The sequence below is a fragment of the Dreissena polymorpha genome, chromosome 6 (genome assembly GCF_020536995.1).
Source record: "Dreissena polymorpha isolate Duluth1 chromosome 6, UMN_Dpol_1.0, whole genome shotgun sequence".
Classification (NCBI taxonomy): Eukaryota; Metazoa; Mollusca; class Bivalvia; order Myida; family Dreissenidae; genus Dreissena; species Dreissena polymorpha.
The window spans coordinates 26,861,931-26,885,278 of record NC_068360.1 but is presented as its reverse complement, the minus strand read 5'-3'; the positions used below and the strand labels follow the sequence as shown (position 1 = coordinate 26,885,278).

Genomic DNA, 23,348 nt, shown 5'->3' with positions numbered 1-23,348 from the left:
CAAGCGATTGTACTGGTTTATGTTTTTTGTCTTAATATTCCACTTTGGGATTTAATAAACAAATAATCTATATATTCGTTTATATATGCGTTGTTTGTCTCGTTAATAAGTTATTTAATTAGCCTATAAACACGTAGTTCGCTAAACGGAACCCAATTCACATGACGCCTGATCTATGATCGCTCCGCCCACTTAATCACGTGGCTCAGCGGGTAGCAAACCTAGACAAGCTAAAACCAAAATGGCTTCATTGCCTATATATTGCATGTAAATTAACGCGATATTCCGGATTATTTTTATGGACTTTTTGACACCATATGACACTTGTATAAGGGGTTTGTGTCATTTAGTTATTCTGCGAATGCAAAAAATATCCGTTTATAGAGAACATCGGCTAATTATAACGTGTTTTTCGGTACATGAATAACGCTCTCAAACGCTTGCGCGCTGACCGAAATCGAACCTGTTATTACGTGTGATGTTGGTATTAGCAATAAATTAACACTTCTTCAACGGCATTTACCCATGTTATTTACGAAACATTTCCACTCGTGTATTTGACACGAAATAGCGCTTTAAACTGGGATTTCGGTGGAGTTTTACACGCTTTCTGACACCGAGTGTACCAAAATCCCACATGTTATTACGTATAAAAGTGATATTAATAATATTAAACATTGCTTATGGGACATTTATCAATCACTATAATTGAAAGTGCAAGACAGCACAATAAGTTTGGTCATTGTCATATATAAAGTAGCGCTGTATGAAGGGGAATTCAGTAAAGCTACCTGTATCAGACGCTTGCGCAGGTACCGACTTCTCCCAAGTTCGGCATTTATTGGTTATATCAGTAATATATAATAATAAATCTTATTATGTGGCATTTATCGATTCGATTCTATTAAAATAGAAACATATAATCGTTTTCACTTGTTTCTGACAGACAAAACTCGATTTATAACGGGGATTTCGTTAAGTTAAGCAAAGTTGGTACCAATCTTCTATATTATTCTACAAGCACACGTGGTATAATTCATACTTAATAATGCGTAGTTATTTCTAACATAACATTTCCAGTTTTTTAAATAAATAAATGCCCCATAAGGGTGATCTCGGTAATTCTACACATTGAAGCTTCCACTTGCTCTTGTCAAGACCGCATTCACGCGTTTGAAATGGTATGTATTTAATTAATCTAACTTATAGATACCCAGGGTTCCCGCTGTCGATCGCCATTGGCGCCAATTGCGACAAAATAAAAAATCTGGCGACAAAATATCGTAAATGGCGATTTTAAAAAAATCGGCATTTTTCTGCGTTCATATTTTCTTAAAATGACAAAAGACGCTGTGTTTACCAGCCGCTTTACGGCAGTCGTAATACTATAGATTTCCATGGTGTAAGCGATACAGCTGTAATCAATGGAGCGTGGTGCTGACTGCCGACTACCGCAAAGTGGAATGTTATGGTGATAATTGCGATTATCTGGGGTGTTGTTGCAAGTTATCTTAATTGGTCGGCAGTTTTATTGCTTCAGAGATAAGGCAATATTGAAATATACCGACTTTGCGCTTAAATGTGAAGTGTTTGTCACAGTGTTCGAAGCAGATTCAAGACCGTTAAATTGACAACAATGACAATCAAAAAGGTAAGTATCGATTGTTTTTAGAAAAATCGGTGTAATTATAGAAAATAGTAAAACATTTTACATCTATTGGTTCTATTTAAACGGTGACATATTGCTGTTTCACTCGTTAAAATGGCAAGTTCAGAGTGTAAAACGACTTAGAAAGTGAACATTAGATGCTGCTTATTTTGAGACTCATTCAAAATGCAAACGTTCCCACCGCTATTATTCACCAGCTAACAAACAAAAACCAAACAAAGACAGTTGTTTATCAGAATTTCATTTCCTTCAATATGATTTCCAACACACAATCTATGCTGTGTGAACTCTTTATATCCTCAACACTTACCAATTCATTCACTACCGGATGTACCTTAAAAAAAAGGTAAACATAGTTTATCACATGGAAATCAATTTGACATTTGATATACACAAATGCTTATTTTATTTGACTGTTGTGTTAAGGGCTCTATGTAGTAGATCATATGCTAGCACACATTTATATTATTTATATACTTCACATTCATTGATTATTATTAATATTATATTAATATTATATTTCCCTTTTTGTATTTTCAGAATACCATAAAGCTTCTGAAGCACCAAAACTGTGGCAACATATTCAGGCTGCTAAGAAGGTGTCAATCAACAAGAGTTACAACTGATTGAATGTGCCTTTATTTAATTAACAATGTTAAATGTGTTGTTATTATTAATACTACTGTTATTAAATCAATTCCTTTAACATACTGTAAATGCTCAGTTTTTGTTTGTATTATAATAACATGATCTTCATTGCCCAAATGTAGCCCCAGTGTGGCGACAACTTTTTAAATTTGGCGAAAGTAAGTGGCGACAACTTTTGAAAGCCCAGAGGGAACCCTGGATACCGAATGTCAGAGTACATAAAACCTATTCACACCGTTTTTGCCTTATTTCATTTCCGCTTTTTTTTCGAACAAATCAAACGAAACTCGTTGAAAAAAATGAGAACTAGGCATTCGATCTCAAAGGTGGATTAAAAGCGTTTATTGGTGACATCACATGTCTGCACATGTGTAGATACCGTTATTAATATAATATATCACGTGTCACCTTCTAATAACATGTATAATGGCAATAAAGTGCATTACTATCAGAGTAATAAAACACAGAACGAATGAATTAGGCTTCATGCTGGGTTTTATTTCTCTTTAAGTAATGCAGATGAACCTCGCTTCTGTATATTAATGACCTAGTAACTGATAAAACTATTAAAAAAAACGTGAAATATTATGTGATAATCAGATCGATAACATAAACTATTTAAATCTGCTAGTATATCCGATAAAAATATATTATAATTGTCTTTGACAGTGTTGACGTTCAGTTGTTCGTGGTGACGACCGCATGCATTTATACATCTCTTACACTTCTCAAGATCTCTTTTCGGCTTTGGAAACGATATAAATTAAATGTCACCAACTAATCTTTCAGGATATCGAATGTCCGAGTTACAAAGTCCCCATCGACACCGTTTAACCATTTTTAATCTACTTTTTTTAAAGAGGAAAACAAAAGAAACTCGCTAAAGTAAAAGTGAACCTATACATAGCTTGTCTAGAAAATGGCGGACAGTTCGTTGCTAACTAACGCGACCGATTTATCGATCGCTGATTGGTAGATCAGTTCTTAGATAAGAACTTGATTGACAGGCGGCGTCATGTCAATTGACCAGTCGCCAAAGTATCGATCGCTCCGCCCAAATTTTTCGATCAGCCAATCAGATATCGATTTTTCACACACCCCTTAGCAACGCTTATCTGGCCGCCATTTTGTCCGACAAACAAAGCGTGTCATTTGGAATGGACGTAATTTTTAAGAGTTTATACAGATTTTATATCAAATGCATGATCATTACTGTTCGATCATTATTCAAAATTGTTGGTGCTATACATACTTTATAAAAGGTTATTATTGTATCTTTATTTATTGAACATATGAACGAGTAATGAGAAAACAAACACAATAAATAGTTTAACCACACCAGTTGTGTGTTCTATAAAAACGTGTTATACCGTTTGATGCACAATATTATTAAGCAGTTTGGGCAACATAATAATTGCCACACGTGCTTATTAATCTCAGCGTAATTGTCGATGATTAATTAATGACAGTATGTTGCGTGAATCTCAGAATGAAGGAACATCTGTCTGTCTGTCTGTCTGAGAAAATAAAAAATAAAATAAAGCAAGAAATCAATTAAGTCAATATTGATAACCAGACGAAGACAGTTTTCAGGCTAAAGACATTGATTTTAACACTAAAATGTTATTTAAATAATAAGATTAAAATAAAGTTATAAACAAAAGCTGATATGCAATTTTCAATAAAAAAAACACACACATGTTCTGACATCCTACACATTTTCGGTGTGTTTACATTCTGTCCAGCCCGTGTGTAAAACCCGGGAAACCCCGTTGTTTCTGCACCCTGTAGTATACCAGATTCTTCAGTACCGAAATGGCAGCGGGTCACTTGATAGCCAATATGGCGGCGGCCAATTTATCGAATCTGGGATTGTCTTACGTGTCACCTATTGTGGCCAAAGTGTGTTCACATTTGAGTTGCCAAAGCGCATCTGAAAAGTGGCTAAATCTCGGTATCATTTCCGTAAGATGTGTGATATGAATTAAGATTGTGTGCGAACTGTGGTTTGAGCTGCAAGAGCGCATATGACTAGTGACTAAATAGAGGTCACATTTGTGTCTGAAATATGGTTTGAGTTCTACCGCGCGTTTGAACGGTTAGAAAAATGTCGGATCAGTGTGGGGACTTCGTATTACAAACGCGCGGTTGCACTTTACTGAAAAAATACTTATTTGTTTAAAAAGATCATGATACCTATAGAAAACTCTTACGAATGAGCGGGCTCTCCACGTTTTCCCATTAAAAGTGATAAAATATTTTAAAAGACATCATTTAACATGTTAACTGGGTCGCGCTTTATTCTCCCAACACAGATCACAGACTAGTTCATTTGGGCTTTTGGCCTTTCGGGTGAATTGTTTAATAAAAACTTTATCTTAAAGGGACCGTCAACCGCGATTGACAAAAAAATGCTAAAATACCGTATTTTTTACAATTATTAGTTTATATTGATTAAAATATCACGACTGATGTATTACATTACTTGAAAAAAGTTGTTAAGTTTTCATATTTTCAGTATATTCGGTAATAAATTTTACCGGGTACAGGTACCAGGTTGCTACCAATTCACTATACATAACGCAAGCAGATTGATAATCATCTTCACGTGGTAAACCCAGGGAAAAAATGTGCATGCGTAGTGAATTGTATATATTTTATATATAAAATGATCAATCTACTTGCGTTATTTATAGCGTGTATATCGTTATGCCAACTATTTTCGCGATGTACTTTCGATTTCACATCGCGAAATTTTATTACCGGATATACTGAAAATATGATCTTTTGTTCAAGTAATGTAATATACCAGTCGTACTATTGTAATCAATATAAAATACGGTATTTTAGAACCTTATTTTTTTCGTCAATCGTGGTTGACGGTCCCTTTAACAGTGTTCTCTTACATCTGCTGTGCAGTTCAAATCGCAGTAGGGGCATCGTGTTTCACCAACCCAGATTTTGTTTATACTAAATAAGGCTCATTGGGTCATTGTCGACCTGAAATGGCTTGAAGTCACCCGGGGTGACTAGAAGCCGATTCTTGTCAACCTAGGGCGACTTCAAGCAGATTAATGTCACCCTGGGGTGACTTCAAGCTGACCGGGTGACTAGAATTGGCTTGAAGTCACCCCAGGGTGACATGAATCGGCTTCTAGTCACCCCGGGTGACTTCAAGCCATTTCAGGTCGACAATGACCCAATGCGCCTAAATAAGCGGTGCGTAGGTACAACTTATAAGTTTTGGGCGTTGTAGTCTGGGTTTTTGTCATGTATACGGTTGCATAGTCTTTAAATATCAAATTACTGCATACCATAGATGACATTCGCCACATACATGTGTATATGTATAAAGTGGCGTGTTATGGTGAATTTAACTTGACTATCTATTTGACAATGATATGGATTCAGGTCAGCGACTTATGGGGTGGTTTACATGAATAAAAAGTACCTACCGGTAGCTTGAGGTGTGTACATTTTAAATACCGGAGTTGATTTGGGGAAATTCTAAATAAATCTCAACTACCCGGTACATGTTTATCCGTACTTGCCGGGGTGCTTACAAACTCAACGTTATACATGTTGAGGCACACACATCTGGCGAGCCAGGAAATGCCTTTAAAAAAGATAAACAGCGTTGAATTAAATATAAGCATGATTGTTGTCCTAAAGCAATTCCAATTTAACGCGTGACTCTTGGTTATGTGCACTTGTTTATACCAATTATGAACTTGCATAACCACATTTAATCACCACTGCAGTAATTATATTTGAAAGATTTACTTTTAAGTAGATTTTATAATCGGTCAGTTGAAACAGACGTTTTGCAGTTTTTAAAATCACCAATCTATTTAATACTCTGTTACAATTACCCACGTATATGTACAGAAGAGTCCTATTCCATTTTAAAATGGTTTTAACCATAACGACTCAAAGAGTCGTTTAAATGATTGTATAGTCCTTATTTGCTACTGTTAAAGGATGTTTTGATTGATTGTATTTGATCGGTATCGTATGTGTTCTCGCCATCTGTAATGTTAAATTCAGTGAAATGGTTTTGTTTCTCAGTTGAAATATTGGTGAACCTTTATGGGAAGGGAGAGGAGAGGGAGGGTGCATTATGTCTGCGTTTTAAAGTTAGAACTGCAAACACGTAATACACATGTTTGGAATTTTGATAAACAATCATTTGCATCTGGAGATTATAATGATACTAAGCGATCTCAATACCGTGATTAGGCGAATGGTTGAGTCAATATTCTCGTTCTTCATTTAAATGTGAATTTCCTGTTTCAGCAACGGCACTGGGATCACCATGTTCCGTGCAGAACCGCGCGAGCAATCTGCTTGAATGTATTACCGGGATCATGACGCAATTTATGGACAGCGAAGTATTTGGGTTCGGTAGACAGTATCCTACCATTTGCCCGGAAACGGTAGCTAGCATCGACCCAAAGTGCAACAATTTCCGGCTTAACAATAATGACAGTCTTGGTACCTGGCTTTTTCAAAGCAACGTGATTAATTCCCTGGACAGGTTCCTGTCTGTGAGGTACGAATCTACTGATAGTAAGTAATCCGCAGTCCTTTTTCTCCTTTTGGAAAATCTACAAAATAAAACATAAGAAGGAAACTGTCTGAAACGATTTTTTTTAACTAGTGAGATCAATTGTCATATTTCAGAAGCTTCGTATATTTTGTAATTGTAGTATGATGTGGGCATGGGAGTGTCTTCATAAGATAAATTGATAAAAATTGCAAAATATCATTTTTTGTCAATATAAATAACTTCTTTTCGCATGTAACGAACATATGAAAACATACTAAACAACAAACAAAAACAATAAAAAGTTTCTTTTAATTCTCTAGATAGAGCCAAATAGAGTCCTTTTCGCCACTGCATGTCGAATAAAACATAAAACACTTGCAAACGGACATATTTTTCGTTGTACGGAAATAACATTTAAAGCCATCCACGCAATTTGTTTAAATACACGGCGTTATTTAAGTACATCAGATAAAAATAAGTGTACTCTGCCCGGACATGTTATTGACTTATGATACTATGGGAAAAGCGGACTTAATGCATGTGCTTACCCTTTCAAAAAGACAGGATCTTCTTTTAGAAAATACTTCCGTTAAAAGAAAATTTCAATACAGGCTTAGCTGGGACGACACTTGACGCACATGCATTGAGTCCGGTCTTCCAATAGTTTATATGTATTTATTTCATCCTGCATTAATTGAACATTGCTTCCTCAGCATGTTTAAATTTACCATTCAGACAATGTAACTGTGTGGTTATTTGCTTTAAGTTACGTAACAGAAATCCGACGAGTTGTAACCCGTTTGAAAACAAAAAAAAATTGCCTAGAATGAAGCATTCGACCTCTTCGCAGTTAAACAAACCATGCCAATGGAAGATAAAACAATGTTTATTGCCACAGGAAACTTAACCGGTTGCGGTACGAAGTAAACCAGGGACGGCAAAGACATGTTTAATAAAGATATCGACCCACTTTCAGAAGACGTCGAGACGCCGTGGTTTACTAGCAACACGTACATGTTGAAAAAGAGCATTTTTTAAACGTTTTCCTTCTTGGAGAGGACATCAACGTAGGCACATTTGGAAGTCCTGATAAAACATACTTATTCGGTGATACAAACAAATTCTTCAGCACAATATATATTTTCGGCTTATAAACATTTTGCTGACATCTTGGTATAATGGATTTTATTGTACATCAAACATTTTACACCAAAATGTATCAGTCTAATATACAGCCTTCTCTGCGAACAAATATTCAGCTTTTATAAGATTTATTTGAAGTCTTGTTTATTGCATATTGTTATATACAGTGTAATTTCTCGAAAGTCCCTACCTTTTTATTGCTTTCAGTTTGTTCGGCATACTGATTTTTCATTGACACGCCTAGTAAAGTAATAACATAATTGACCGAACGAAGTGCATACATAAGACATAATATTACCTATATTATAAAACGTGTGTGCATCATTATAAAAGTAAAATTTACGTAATTAAAAAAATCAGATATCTGTTTGACATCAACCGCCTTGTGTCCGACCACAACATGAAGCTAGTGGGTGCCACTTGGCTGCGCGCGACGACGGACGATTACGTCACTTACCGCCGCGTTGCAATCGAACCGACATCTGAAAGTGCATTGTGTGCAGCCTACCCCGGCTATGGAAATCCTTGCCCCAATTCAGGGAGTACCATGGGCCCCACTTCCGAGAGCACCAGGGCTCTCCCATTGATGATTGTTGGATTGACCTTGAATAGTGTGTGTATGGCGTTTCCTGCGTTGCGGTAAACACGTGCTTTAGATGATGTTACAGTGTGTATATGACGTTTTATTGTTTACCGCAATACACATCATCAATGTGTTACACCATACATATGCTAATCATAATATGAGCCTTGTTCTGAGAAAATTGGGCAAAATGCATGTGCGTAAAGTGTCGTTCCAGATTAGCCTATGCAGTCCGCACAGGCTTATCAGGGACAACACTTTCCGCTTTAATGGTATTTTTCGTTTAAAGGAAGTCCCTTTTTAACGAAAATCTAGTTAAAGCGGAAAGTGTCGTCCCTGATTAGCCTGTGGGACTGCACAGGCTAATCTGGGATGAAACTTTACGCACATGCATTAAGCCCAGTTTTATCAGAACGCGGCTCATATTATATATGTTAATATTTTATGTAAATAAGAATATATATGACTTATAAAATAAGTTTCAGTTATCTGTACAGACCTATGTTAAAGGCTGTGTATACATATTTTATAATAAGTAATAAGTGCTTCTTAACTTGTTGCAAAATGAAATAATTTTTTTAACACCTTATTAGACACGAGCAGTGATTTATTTACGTTATCACTTAGATGTTTAATACCGACAAACTTGATATTTGTCTATAATTTTAATATGACAGTATAATACTAAATACAACAATTCATTTAAATAAAAAAAGATGAGGTCGCTCCTTAACGAAACTCGATAACAATTTATTAGTTTTTTATTCTCCCCTTAAATTAATTTGGGGGGAGCATAAAGCCGCCGCTTCGTTAGTCCGTGCGTGTGTGTGTGTGTGCGTCTGTCTATCCGTCCGTGCACAATTTTTGTCCGGGCTATTTCTCAGCAACTAATGACCGGAATTCAAAGAAACTTTATGGGAAGCTTCACTACAAAGAGGAGATGTGCATATTATCAGCGGGTTCTGGTCGGATTTTTTACAGAGTTATGGCCCTTTGAAATTTTCTATATAAAAATTCTTGTCCCCCCAACTACTGTGCCCTTAAGACGTTTCCTTTTATCTGAATATATAGTGCAATATTGTGACAAAAAAACTTTTGGGGAGTATCACCCGTCTCCGACGGTTTTTTGGTTTTATCAGCGTCATGCGAAAATCGGTTTTTCGCCAAAAGCGCACTGCGAAGATCCAGACAATAGCATTCAAGCAGTCTTGTCCGATGCTACCAACTTCGTTAACGAGACGACGAACTTTTGCGTGAATTCATGGCAGTAATAGTACCTTCAAACCTAGATACGCGGATGTGCATGTTTGTCGGGAGCTACGATGGCCTCCTGTGACAAAGACCCATTTTGGCATGACGTGGCTCATAAACGATAGTCAAATCCTTTGATCTGTATTTGTTCGCTTGCTAAATTCGCCCCAAAGTAAGGCCGTATTGAGAAATCACTACGAATTTACCGAACAAAATCATATCTTTGAATCGTTGTTGTCAGAGATTTCAGTTCTTCAACTGTTTTAATTCACAAATTGACGCTATGAATGTTTTTTAACCGATTCTGAATAGCAAAATAGTCAATTAACCAATTATGATTATTATTTATACGTTTGCTAAAGAATACATTTATGAATACTTAAAATATTGCACTATGCGTCATTATTACCACATGCTACATTCGGGCAGCACATGTATGATCGATACTATGAGAGTTCAGGCTCAGTGGATCTTCTGTAAGCGATTACCTTCCTTAACTTGTAATGGTACTTTTTATCTGTCAATGCTGTGGTCGGGTCTTAGAGGTCTATTAGGAACATACTATTTACAGATTAATAAGAATCACTATCGCTTTACAGGCACATTTAACACGAAATACACAGCCGTTTGCTATCATAGTAAACGTTCTCGACATCATTTATAAAGATGTATTTTAACAAACACAAATAGAGATTTCAGCTGCAGAAGCTAGCGTCGTAAATAATTACTATGATCATTCACATAATTTGCAAAATTTAGTTTAAAAATATGTAATATTATATACAAACTGTATAGTGTATGTATATTCTATCATGAAGCATGGATCCTTACATATTCAAGTAAATCAACTGTATGTTATTCTGCAATAATTATATATTAAAATGAAAGAATAGAAAATTGTACATATATGTATTAACATTGTTAACGCTTTCTGCGCAGATTGAGGATGTTTTGCTTGTTCCAGTCATCCCGGCTAGAGCAACCGTTGGTCTTGTTGAAACCAGGACCTTTACCAAGCCCTTCGGGTATCCAAAGCACGCGCTAAGAACAAACAGTTGAGTGGACACAATTTCACTTTATGTGAAAATCAATTCTTTATAAATGAACGTCACGCGTAGAAATACTATGCAAACACATGCAGTCCATTAAGCATGATACAATTTGAATTGTCGTGCATATTATTTATCAGATTGTAAAAATATCTTTTTAAATACGTAATACAAATTTCAAACGAATCATTACCATGTGGGTGGTCGTTTAGTCAACACGAGACTGTTTTCACCAGTTTAGGGGTTATGTTTTTTGTTTAGATCGTTTTAACTTGGGATCCTTTTCAAGGTGGATTAGGAAGGGTCGACATTCTACATACGGTATTATACGCGATATTTGCTCCATAGAATATCGCTTTGAATGCAGTATGTTGTGGCCCATTATTTTAAGTCGGACGTCGTCAATTTCACGACATTTGCGCGATATAATGTTGCTTATGGTTTTAAGTGCGATATTTTACAACGGTACCTACGACCCTAAATTTTCGATTCTACTTTTCTTGGCATATAGAAGCGTGACTATAATGTCGTGTTTCGTGTTGAAATTGTCAAGTTTCGCTCTTGCCACAATCTAGCCAAATGTGTGTGCTTATTATACGATTTATTTAACCTGCCCGTAATAAATATTACGTTGAAATCCGTAGCCGATTTTTACGGTGGCATAAAGGTGACATAGGCAATATTTTATTTAACAGTCTCTATGACGTGCGCACGTCATAGCTATGACGTGCGCACGTCATAGAGTTGCATAAAGGGGGGCATAGGCAATATTTTATTTTAGAGTCTCTATGACGTGCGCACGTCGTAGCTATGACGTGCGCACGTCATAGAAATAGTTAAATAAAATATTTCCTATGTCCCCTTTATGCCGCCGTAGATTTTAGATTTCGACAATCGAAAACTTAAACATAACTGCATATTGTCTTTGAGGCGCGCTGCCTAGTTCTTGACGCGAATTCTGCTCAGTGTTTGGTTCGGTGTACATGTACTTAATTTGTTGTTTAAGTTAAACATTAAGCAAACGATTTTGTGTGAAAATTATATGTAAAGAGCCTCATTGAGAAATTTTGCAGAATAACGATAACTGCTTGTTAATCGATACTTCGTGTAACACTTAGATTTTGAGTATATAATACAGTGACCAATATAATAAACAATATAAAGCCGTAACAGTAAACAGCAGTAACACTGAAACAAAGACACGACAAAGCAAAGATCAAAATCATGACATCCAGTTGACGAGCCCTGCAAAAAGATCCGCTGTACCTTTTTATTGATGTAAACGTTTCCTTTATTTTCTTTCAAACAATGTCTAAGGATGGGCGAAAATTAATGAGGACCAGGTTAATTATATCGTCGTATAATAATAGTTTTTACCGGTAAATACCGTTTCGTGACTGAGTAATGTTCAGTTTACACTGGAGCGCTCCTAATTGGCGAGGGGAATTGGAGTGGTCTATTGTTTTGTAATAACTGCTAACACACGCGGATGACTCATACGATTTTAAATTACCCAGTCAACCACATAAGCCGGAACGGGCTGCTTATTGAGGCGTATGATGCTTCATTCGTAGTGTATGAGGTTTCAACACCGGTTGACGCATATTTGTTTCAATTTTCAGACGCATTTCTACCTGTAATTTGTGGGTTCTTAAGGAAAAAAGCTGTATACGTTAAATTAAATGTTTTTAAAAAAGCGAAATAAACAAACATATGTGAAGAAGTCACTTACATATTTGATTATATATATATATATATACGTATCATGTAGCATATATATATAGGCTAATATAGACTTTGTTATATATATATATATGTTATATATATAACAAAGTCTCTATTAGCCTATATATATATGCTACATGATACGTATCGCCTGAGGCAATAGAATTGAACAGTTACATCTGAATAGGTAGCTAGGCCAGAGTGTGTTCAAAACGGATCGTTAAACACAGAGTAAACCCACAATTACATGTGAGATTGCACAATGACCCGTTCGGCGGTGTTCTAAATTGTGACTGTGAAACATTTTAAATTCGCGTAACGTCGAACTTGGAACACGTTAATTTGGATACTTAAACAGGTCGTCGTTTTTAAAGCAGGAAAAAACATGACCCTCAAGATTTGGATATTTCCTGTCATTGTCGCTACTTCTGTCGGTAAGTATACTTAGATGTATTTTTTAGAAGGCATTTTAAATCAAAATTATGAATCGATGAATTTTTCGCTAAAGGGTGTGGCTGCACTTTTTATGTCCCCCATCACTATAGTAGGGGACATATTATTTTTGCCCAGTCAGTTGGTCTGACTGTTGGTTTGTTTGCTTCAACTTTAACATTTTGCCACAACTTTTGCAATATTGAAGATAGCAACTTCATATTTGGCATGCATGTGTATCTCATGGAGCTGCACATTTTGAGTGGTGAAAGGTCAAGGTCAAGATCATCCTTCAAGGTCAAAGGTAAAAAAATTAAATAAAAAAATCAAAGCGGCGCAGAAGGGGACATAGTGTTTCCGACAAACACATTTCTTGTTAATACTGCGAAAAACTGTATATAAATATGTATAAATAAACCTATAGGCACATTAAACTTAAATATCCTATAAAGTGTATATCATATATACATACTTATATACACATATATATATATATATGCACGTGGGCCTTTTGTCTCTATTTTGATGCGATACAGATGTAATCAGAGCTGCAAGCGAGATAATGTTGATTGTTATGTACATGCGTATCTTTCGAGAACGAGTTGCTTTGCATATTTGTAGAATGTACTGCCGCTGTTTTAATGCAGAATATTGGTTGACGCATTAACTCGTGAGATAAAAAACAACACCAACCAAATACAAAAACAACCAAATACATCATTGAATTATTCGGTAATCGGTAATGTCACTGCACACTGCACGCATTTTCGTATGTCGAGGGATTGAAACGTACTCTCAATTGCACGTAATACCCCCAATACACCGACTCCGTTCGAAGTACGTTCTGAAAAATGTGACTAAACGGGCTCAAACTGTGTGAGAACGGAGTGATCTTAGAAGCAACGTGTTACGAACTGCCTTCGAACTTTGTGGACGCCCTGGAAAGGGGTTGAACGGGAGAGGTGTTTCAAAACTTTGAGCCTACTCAAAATTTCTTCCGACCACCCCGTTCTACAATTAAAAGTAGTAACAACCTACTGGAAACGGAATGGGCGTACTAAGAACGGAAAGGTCGTATTAAGGTCGAGTAAGGAACGTGCCAGAACGTAGTGCGATCGGACCGAAATTACCTGTACGATGCCACACAGATCGAGTCCGTTTCTGGTCCGTCCAATCCGTTCTCAGACAGGTCGGCCCCGTTCGCACTACGTCTCAAGTACGATCTTGTTTCGTGAAAATAAATAGAAACTAAAAGATAAGTTCTTACAACGTTTGCAACACGTTCTACGGGTTCTCAGTACGTTCTTAGTACGTTGTACTCGTTTTAAGGAGTTCGCAATAGGTTCCAAGTACGTTGTACAAGTTTAATGCAGTTGTTACAACGTTCAAACCATAAATACAATACGTTCAGACAATGTGCATATAAATAGAGGTCGTTGTCACAAAATCCATCATTTGTGATATTAAGATGAAACATTTACAATCTTAGAGCTCTTAATTTTGTAAATGTTGGCTTCGTGCAATTTATGCTAGAAGCAGAGCAGCAATATACGTTTTGTTGGGCCGAGAAAGAAGGCGGAAACGACACAGAACTTGTTGGGTGAGAAATTTGGCAGAATTATTTCTTGGAGGCATTACAAATGTACGTCTGGTCGGCTCAAAGCGTGAAACATAAATGAGTATTGGCAGGAACGTAGTCGGTTTTATAATCGAGAACTGCCTTTGAACGAGGTACCACTGCACAACGAATAATGAAGAACTGCGTACGAACGTAATCGAACTGGATGAGGACGGGCTCGGTCTGACTGGAAACGGTATACCAACGGGGACAATGGGGAAATTGACCCGATTTGAACTGGATAAAGACGGACTGGCAACGGGATAGGACGGGATAGAAACGAGCTGCACGTAGTGCGAACTATGTATGAACGTCATTTAGTCATATTGCAGATTTGTTTCGGACCAAAACTACACGTTCAAGCAAATTCACATCCCGTTCTGCATTTTCTTCAAAACGTGGTCGAACTGTCTACGAACGTACTTGGTGTATGGGGCCCTTAAGAAACAATAAAACAGCAAAGATAACCACCTTTACCACTGCCACCATCGCAATCACTGACATGTGTACTTCTACTTCCACCAATACTTCTTTCACTAACAGCTATTACTTCATCACCACTAAAATCCCCTGCACCTTTACATATTGCGATACAACATGTAATGAGAACAACAAAAACAACAGCATATATTACTTCTACATTTTATGAACTCGTGAATTGGTATTTTATTTGTTAGCACGTGCGCTTTTTATGAAGTCACGCAATGGAAGGTGTTTTGTCATACAGGACATATGGTTTATACGTTATGTACAATAATTTCCATTCGTCATCGTGACCGACCTCAAAATGTACTGCAATAAATGCGCTAAATTTTCTGCCAGCCAAAATTGCGCCGCCATTGAGGTAGAAATTTACGATCACACCGAGTAACTATAATAACTGTATACCATCGTGTCAAAAATTTAATCTTGACACTGGTTTAAGATAAAAACTACTTTGTTATCGATTAAACATAATTCGTTAAACATAAAAAGCGTTGGGTGCGTTTGCACCCAAAATTTTTTTACGATTAAAAAAAATGTATTATAAGTTGCAGCCAACTTTATTCGACGCACAAACGGTTATTTCTCTTTTCCCCGGAATGCAGTGAGTCTTCGTATTTAAACGTTACAATAATGTTGATTTCAATAGGCTACCGACAGGTCACTATATAATTAATTTCTCGATGAAGTCATTTCCAAGATAGCTCAACATACAGAACTTTCTACAACGTTTTAATTATGTCAAATTTGACACTTGAACATACGTCCTTCTCTTACAGTTGTTAAAATGAATTTTAAGCGTTATAATATATGATCAGGTTGACGTTAACGATTAATGTTCATTAACTGTGACGGATCTTGAGCATAATGGGCAAATAAGTCCATCTTTTTATTAAGGACTTTGAGGCCATAGAGCTAGCAGCTTGTGGTTATAGGGTCTTTATGAAGCCTTATTTGTTATATGTTTCTGAAATTGGTTTAGAAATAGATTACTAATTGGTTAAAAATAGTGTTTTTTGTTGAAGTAACCAGTTATAGCATTTTGATTTTCGTTCAGTATTGATGCAGATTAGAGAAGACCCAGTTTTGTTAATCAGTGTTTGTTGTACAATGAACTATAATCACGTTTAGTGCAATGCTAGGTCTCTGGTACAATCCATAGTAGCAGACAAACAATTGTTTTGAAAAAATAGTCAAATATTTCCTTTTAATTTGCTTGATTTAAAAATATTAGAATTTTTGGATGGTAAAATACACCAATTTTATCAAGATTCCAATAAATAATGATATTTTATACTGTTCTTATTGTTGATTTTACATTCTATAAATGTGTTGTTGCATATGTAAACAAAGTGTACGCGTGCATATTAGTGTCGTGTTTAACACCGTATAAAATAGTGTAATTCCGTGACTGATCGAAAAAGGTGGTTATTGAAAAACGGTAGTGGGGAATTCATTTATATTATATCAAATTCATGTCCATCGGTCACTGAGTATGGTCAATAAAAGTGATGTCAGGCGGTGTTCTAAATATTGACTGTGAAACATTTGAAATTTGCGTAACGTCCGACTTGAAAGACGTTAATTTGGAAGTATCCAAAAACGTCGTTTTTAAAGCAGGAAAAATTAGCCTCAAGATGTGGATATTTTCTTTCATTGTCGCCACTTCTGTCGGTAAATATACTTACATATTTTTTAGAAGGTATTTTTGTTCAAAATTATGAATCGATGACTATATTGCTGTTGAGGCGTGGCGACACTTTTTCATACTGTAAAAATGTATATTTTCAAATCAACCTATGGGCACATTTAACTTTTATATCCTATTAACTGATGATCCGATACAGATTTAATCACAGCTGCAAACGAGATAAGTTTGAATATTATGTACATGCGTGTCTGTCGAGAATGTATCGTGTTGCATATTTGTAGAATGTACTGCCGCTGTTTTTAATGCAAAATATTGGTTGCCGCATCAACTCTTCAAATAAAAAACAACAACAACCAAATAATTATTGAATGATTCGGTAATCGTTCACAGCACCTGTAGGGGGGTAGAAATGTCGCTGCACACTGCATGCATTTCTTATGTCGAGGAATAGAAATGTACTTTCAATTGTGCCTAATGAACAATAATATAACAAAGTTAACCACTTGCCACCATCAAAACCACTGACACGTGTTCTTCTACTATAACCAATACTTCTTTCACTGAGTAACAGCAGTTCTATTTCTGCTTATAACACCCCCACTAAAATCCCGCGCAGCTTGATATAATTATGGTAATACAACATGTATAAGAGAAGAACACAAACATCAACATATATTACTACATTTTATGAGGTCGTGAAATGGATGTTTTTTTTTTGTTAGCGCGAACGCATTTCATGAACTCATGAAATGGAATGGTTTTTCATATGCACTTGCGCCGTGGTGTGCTGTGTTTATTGTTGTGGTAAACGCGTTTTGTCATACAGGACATGCGATTATGTACACTAATTTTCTATCGTAATCGTGACCGACACCAAAATGTAAAAAAACAACATGTATATTAAAATTACTCTTCGTTAAACGTGTGTTTGAAACTTTACAAAGTAAAAATTTAATTTTTAGTTGTGAGCGTTAGCTCACGACTTAGGTAGAGAGGCAGTTTTGCAAGTCAGTCTGCTTGAGCTACGCTAGGAACGATAACTGCAAGTCTACTACGCTAGGAACGCCTATCACTGCCTGTCTTCAATACCTGCAGTAAAATTATGCAGACGACAAATGCTAATAGCGTCTGCTCTACTACTGCAGTGTGTGTATTTAATCAATAGTGTTTACCAGCTTTTAAGACGACATTGACTAGTCTAGTGTTTATCATTTAAATCTGTACATATTGGCTGCTTTCAGGGAAAACGAGGCTTAATCATGTCAAATAAGATCAGCCTGTGCACACTGATTAGCCTGTGCAATGCGCACAAGCTAATCAAGGACGACACATTCTGATTTTATGGTGTTTTTCGTTTAAAGGCAGGCTCTGGTACTGGGATGACAATGATTGCATATGCATTAAGCCCCGATTTCCTAAAAATAAAGCTTAAATTGTCTTTATTATTAATGATTTGAAAAAAACACACATCTCAACCTGTGCTTTTAGACACACTCTTTATAAATTTGAATGGGATGTGTTCGTTTCAAACTTGCGATATTAAAAGCTATAACATAATTTTAAAAATTGAGTTGCGTCTAAGATTATACAACAGCGAACAACTTCAGTGCCTTCAGTGCTTTGATTTTTATTAATGGTTCGTGCTCTGTGAAAATGGGTCTAAAGCATGCGGACTGCACAGGGTTATTTGGGATTACGCTTAACGCACATGCAATTAACCCCCCTTTTTCACAGAGCACGGCCTAAATAAATTATATTGTGTGTAACAAGTTATAGATAGCGTTAAGTGGCATTTTCTCCTTGATTTTTAGCTTTAAATATCATATTACTTCATACTTTATATGCCAATCCCTGCGTATAATTATACAGTAGCGTGTTCTGATACGATGGACTATCTATTTGACAATACTTTGGATTCAGGTCAGCCGTCAATGAGGGTGTATACATGTAATATAACAGTACCTAGCCTGAGGTGTTTACATTTTAAATACCTGAGTTGATGTGGGAGAATTCTTAATAAATCGCGAATACAATAGCTGTCCTTACTACATGTATACGCCTTCATATCGGTATGTATTGATAGCTTATTAAAGCTGCAACTTCATAGATTGTGAGGCGTATTTTTTTTAATATCGCAAATCTAATTTATGAAATTGTCCCATCTACAGTTATACTCGTTCTTACATGTATATATTTTCTTGTCGCTTAAAGCCGCTACGTCACAGAGGGTCAGGCGAATATCGATCTGGCCAAACTAAAAATGTCTCTTGAAACACTAACAGCGTTGAAATACATACTAACATATTGGTTGCACTAAAACAATGCATGATGAAGGAGTAAACGCGCGGCTGTCGGACCCCAGATTGCTCGGTTGCCATTTAAAAAACAACTCGGACTATAGACTTTCGAATATCCTAGGACGTCTTAAATACCTTTTCTGAACCAAAATGTATTGGACATACTCTCAGAAATAAATATATGTGTCGCAAATATGTATTCACCTGCAGAAATCTGAACAAAAGTAATTCAATTAAACTTTAACGGAATAAGTCAGGAAATAAAAAACATCGCGCCTATATTTTTGTTGTAAATTTAAAAACCCAAATATATGTAACCGGAATTGGTGGACAACAAACAATCCTTGTAAGTTTGCATTTTCCTAAAAGTAGAAAATCTGGATGATGCAATCGAGCATTGAAACATCCCGCTGCATCATTATCTATATAAATCTGGGTAATGCAATTGGGCATAGAATTTATATGGGAAGGGAGAGGAGAGGGAGGGTGCATTATGTCTGCGTTTTAAAGTTAGAACTGCAAACACGTAATACACATGTTTGGAATTTTGATAAACAATCATTTGCATCTGGAGATTATAATGATACTAAGCGATCTCAATACCGTGATTAGGCGAATGGTTGAGTCAATATTCTCGTTCTTCATTTAAATGTGAATTTCCTGTTTCAGCAACGGCACTGGGATCACCATGTTCCGTGCAGAACCGCGCGAGCAATCTGCTTGAATGTATTACCGGGATCATGACGCAATTTATGGACAGCGAAGTATTTGGGTTCGGTAGACAGTATCCTACCATTTGCCCGGAAACGGTAGCTAGCATCGACCCAAAGTGCAACAATTTCCGGCTTAACAATAATGACAGTCTTGGTACCTGGCTTTTTCAAAGCAACGTGATTAATTCCCTGGACAGGTTCCTGTCTGTGAGGTACGAATCTACTGATAGTAAGTAATCCGCAGTCCTTTTTCTCCTTTTGGAAAATCTACAAAATAAAACATAAGAAGGAAACTGTCTGAAACGATTTTTTTTAACTAGTGAGATCAATTGTCATATTTCAGAAGCTTCGTATATTTTGTAATTGTAGTATGATGTGGGCATGGGAGTGTCTTCATAAGATAAATTGATAAAAATTGCAAAATATCATTTTTTGTCAATATAAATAACTTCTTTTCGCATGTAACGAACATATGAAAACATACTAAACAACAAACAAAAACAATAAAAAGTTTCTTTTAATTCTCTAGATAGAGCCAAATAGAGTCCTTTTCGCCACTGCATGTCGAATAAAACATAAAACACTTGCAAACGGACATATTTTTCGTTGTACGGAAATAACATTTAAAGCCATCCACGCAATTTGTTTAAATACACGGCGTTATTTAAGTACATCAGATAAAAATAAGTGTACTCTGCCCGGACATGTTATTGACTTATGATACTATGGGAAAAGCGGACTTAATGCATGTGCTTACCCTTTCAAAAAGACAGGATCTTCTTTTAGAAAATACTTCCGTTAAAAGAAAATTTCAATACAGGCTTAGCTGGGACGACACTTGACGCACATGCATTGAGTCCGGTCTTCCAATAGTTTATATGTATTTATTTCATCCTGCATTAATTGAACATTGCTTCCTCAGCATGTTTAAATTTACCATTCAGACAATGTAACTGTGTGGTTATTTGCTTTAAGTTACGTAACAGAAATCCGACGAGTTGTAACCCGTTTGAAAACAAAAAAAAATTGCCTAGAATGAAGCATTCGACCTCTTCGCAGTTAAACAAACCATGCCAATGGAAGATAAAACAATGTTTATTGCCACAGGAAACTTAACCGGTTGCGGTACGAAGTAAACCAGGGACGGCAAAGACATGTTTAATAAAGATATCGACCCACTTTCAGAAGACGTCGAGACGCCGTGGTTTACTAGCAACACGTACATGTTGAAAAAGAGCATTTTTTAAACGTTTTCCTTCTTGGAGAGGACATCAACGTAGGCACATTTGGAAGTCCTGATAAAACATACTTATTCGGTGATACAAACAAATTCTTCAGCACAATATATATTTTCGGCTTATAAACATTTTGCTGACATCTTGGTATAATGGATTTTATTGTACATCAAACATTTTACACCAAAATGTATCAGTCTAATATACAGCCTTCTCTGCGAACAAATATTCAGCTTTTATAAGATTTATTTGAAGTCTTGTTTATTGCATATTGTTATATACAGTGTAATTTCTCGAAAGTCCCTACCTTTTTATTGCTTTCAGTTTGTTCGGCATACTGATTTTTCATTGACACGCCTAGTAAAGTAATAACATAATTGACCGAACGAAGTGCATACATAAGACATAATATTACCTATATTATAAAACGTGTGTGCATCATTATAAAAGTAAAATTTACGTAATTAAAAAAATCAGATATCTGTTTGACATCAACCGCCTTGTGTCCGACCACAACATGAAGCTAGTGGGTGCCACTTGGCTGCGCGCGACGACGGACGATTACGTCACTTACCGCCGCGTTGCAATCGAACCGACATCTGAAAGTGCATTGTGTGCAGCCTACCCCGGCTATGGAAATCCTTGCCCCAATTCAGGGAGTACCATGGGCCCCACTTCCGAGAGCACCAGGGCTCTCCCATTGATGATTGTTGGATTGACCTTGAATAGTGTGTGTATGGCGTTTCCTGCGTTGCGGTAAACACGTGCTTTAGATGATGTTACAGTGTGTATATGACGTTTTATTGTTTACCGCAATACACATCATCAATGTGTTACACCATACATATGCTAATCATAATATGAGCCTTGTTCTGAGAAAATTGGGCAAAATGCATGTGCGTAAAGTGTCGTTCCAGATTAGCCTATGCAGTCCGCACAGGCTTATCAGGGACAACACTTTCCGCTTTAATGGTATTTTTCGTTTAAAGGAAGTCCCTTTTTAACGAAAATCTAGTTAAAGCGGAAAGTGTCGTCCCTGATTAGCCTGTGGGACTGCACAGGCTAATCTGGGATGAAACTTTACGCACATGCATTAAGCCCAGTTTTATCAGAACGCGGCTCATATTATATATGTTAATATTTTATGTAAATAAGAATATATATGACTTATAAAATAAGTTTCAGTTATCTGTACAGACCTATGTTAAAGGCTGTGTATACATATTTTATAATAAGTAATAAGTGCTTCTTAACTTGTTGCAAAATGAAATAATTTTTTTAACACCTTATTAGACACGAGCAGTGATTTATTTACGTTATCACTTAGATGTTTAATACCGACAAACTTGATATTTGTCTATAATTTTAATATGACAGTATAATACTAAATACAACAATTCATTTAAATAAAAAAAGATGAGGTCGCTCCTTAACGAAACTCGATAACAATTTATTAGTTTTTTATTCTCCCCTTAAATTAATTTGGGGGGAGCATAAAGCCGCCGCTTCGTTAGTCCGTGCGTGTGTGTGTGTGTGCGTCTGTCTATCCGTCCGTGCACAATTTTTGTCCGGGCTATTTCTCAGCAACTAATGACCGGAATTCAAAGAAACTTTATGGGAAGCTTCACTACAAAGAGGAGATGTGCATATTATCAGCGGGTTCTGGTCGGATTTTTTACAGAGTTATGGCCCTTTGAAATTTTCTATATAAAAATTCTTGTCCCCCCAACTACTGTGCCCTTAAGACGTTTCCTTTTATCTGAATATATAGTGCAATATTGTGACAAAAAAACTTTTGGGGAGTATCACCCGTCTCCGACGGTTTTTTGGTTTTATCAGCGTCATGCGAAAATCGGTTTTTCGCCAAAAGCGCACTGCGAAGATCCAGACAATAGCATTCAAGCAGTCTTGTCCGATGCTACCAACTTCGTTAACGAGACGACGAACTTTTGCGTGAATTCATGGCAGTAATAGTACCTTCAAACCTAGATACGCGGATGTGCATGTTTGTCGGGAGCTACGATGGCCTCCTGTGACAAAGACCCATTTTGGCATGACGTGGCTCATAAACGATAGTCAAATCCTTTGATCTGTATTTGTTCGCTTGCTAAATTCGCCCCAAAGTAAGGCCGTATTGAGAAATCACTACGAATTTACCGAACAAAATCATATCTTTGAATCGTTGTTGTCAGAGATTTCAGTTCTTCAACTGTTTTAATTCACAAATTGACGCTATGAATGTTTTTTAACCGATTCTGAATAGCAAAATAGTCAATTAACCAATTATGATTATTATTTATAC

At 36.4% G+C, this 23,348-nt stretch overlaps 1 protein-coding gene and 2 long non-coding RNA genes across 3 annotated transcripts in view; all 3 read left to right on the top strand.

The window, feature by feature from the left end:
* Positions 1 to 1,220: 1,220 nt before the first annotated feature.
* On the top strand, positions 1,221 to 2,386 carry LOC127834692 (uncharacterized). The gene is made up of 2 exons (XR_008028061.1): positions 1,221 to 1,651; positions 2,210 to 2,386. It is a non-coding gene; the product is annotated as an uncharacterized LOC127834692 (long non-coding RNA).
* A 1,071-nt stretch (positions 2,387 to 3,457) lies between these two features.
* LOC127834818 (uncharacterized) lies at positions 3,458 to 7,981 on the top strand. Its single transcript, XR_008028219.1, has 3 exons — positions 3,458 to 3,579; positions 6,614 to 6,886; positions 7,765 to 7,981. It is a non-coding gene; the product is annotated as an uncharacterized LOC127834818 (long non-coding RNA).
* A 4,882-nt stretch (positions 7,982 to 12,863) lies between these two features.
* LOC127834817 (uncharacterized) overlaps positions 12,864 to 23,348 on the top strand; it is a 29,427-nt gene continuing 18,942 nt past the window's right edge. Inside the window, exon 1 of the mRNA XM_052360876.1 lies at positions 12,864 to 13,051. Within this exon, the coding sequence (XP_052216836.1) occupies positions 13,003 to 13,051 (49 nt within the window). The 5' untranslated portion in view covers positions 12,864 to 13,002. The remainder of the gene's footprint in view (positions 13,052 to 23,348) is intronic.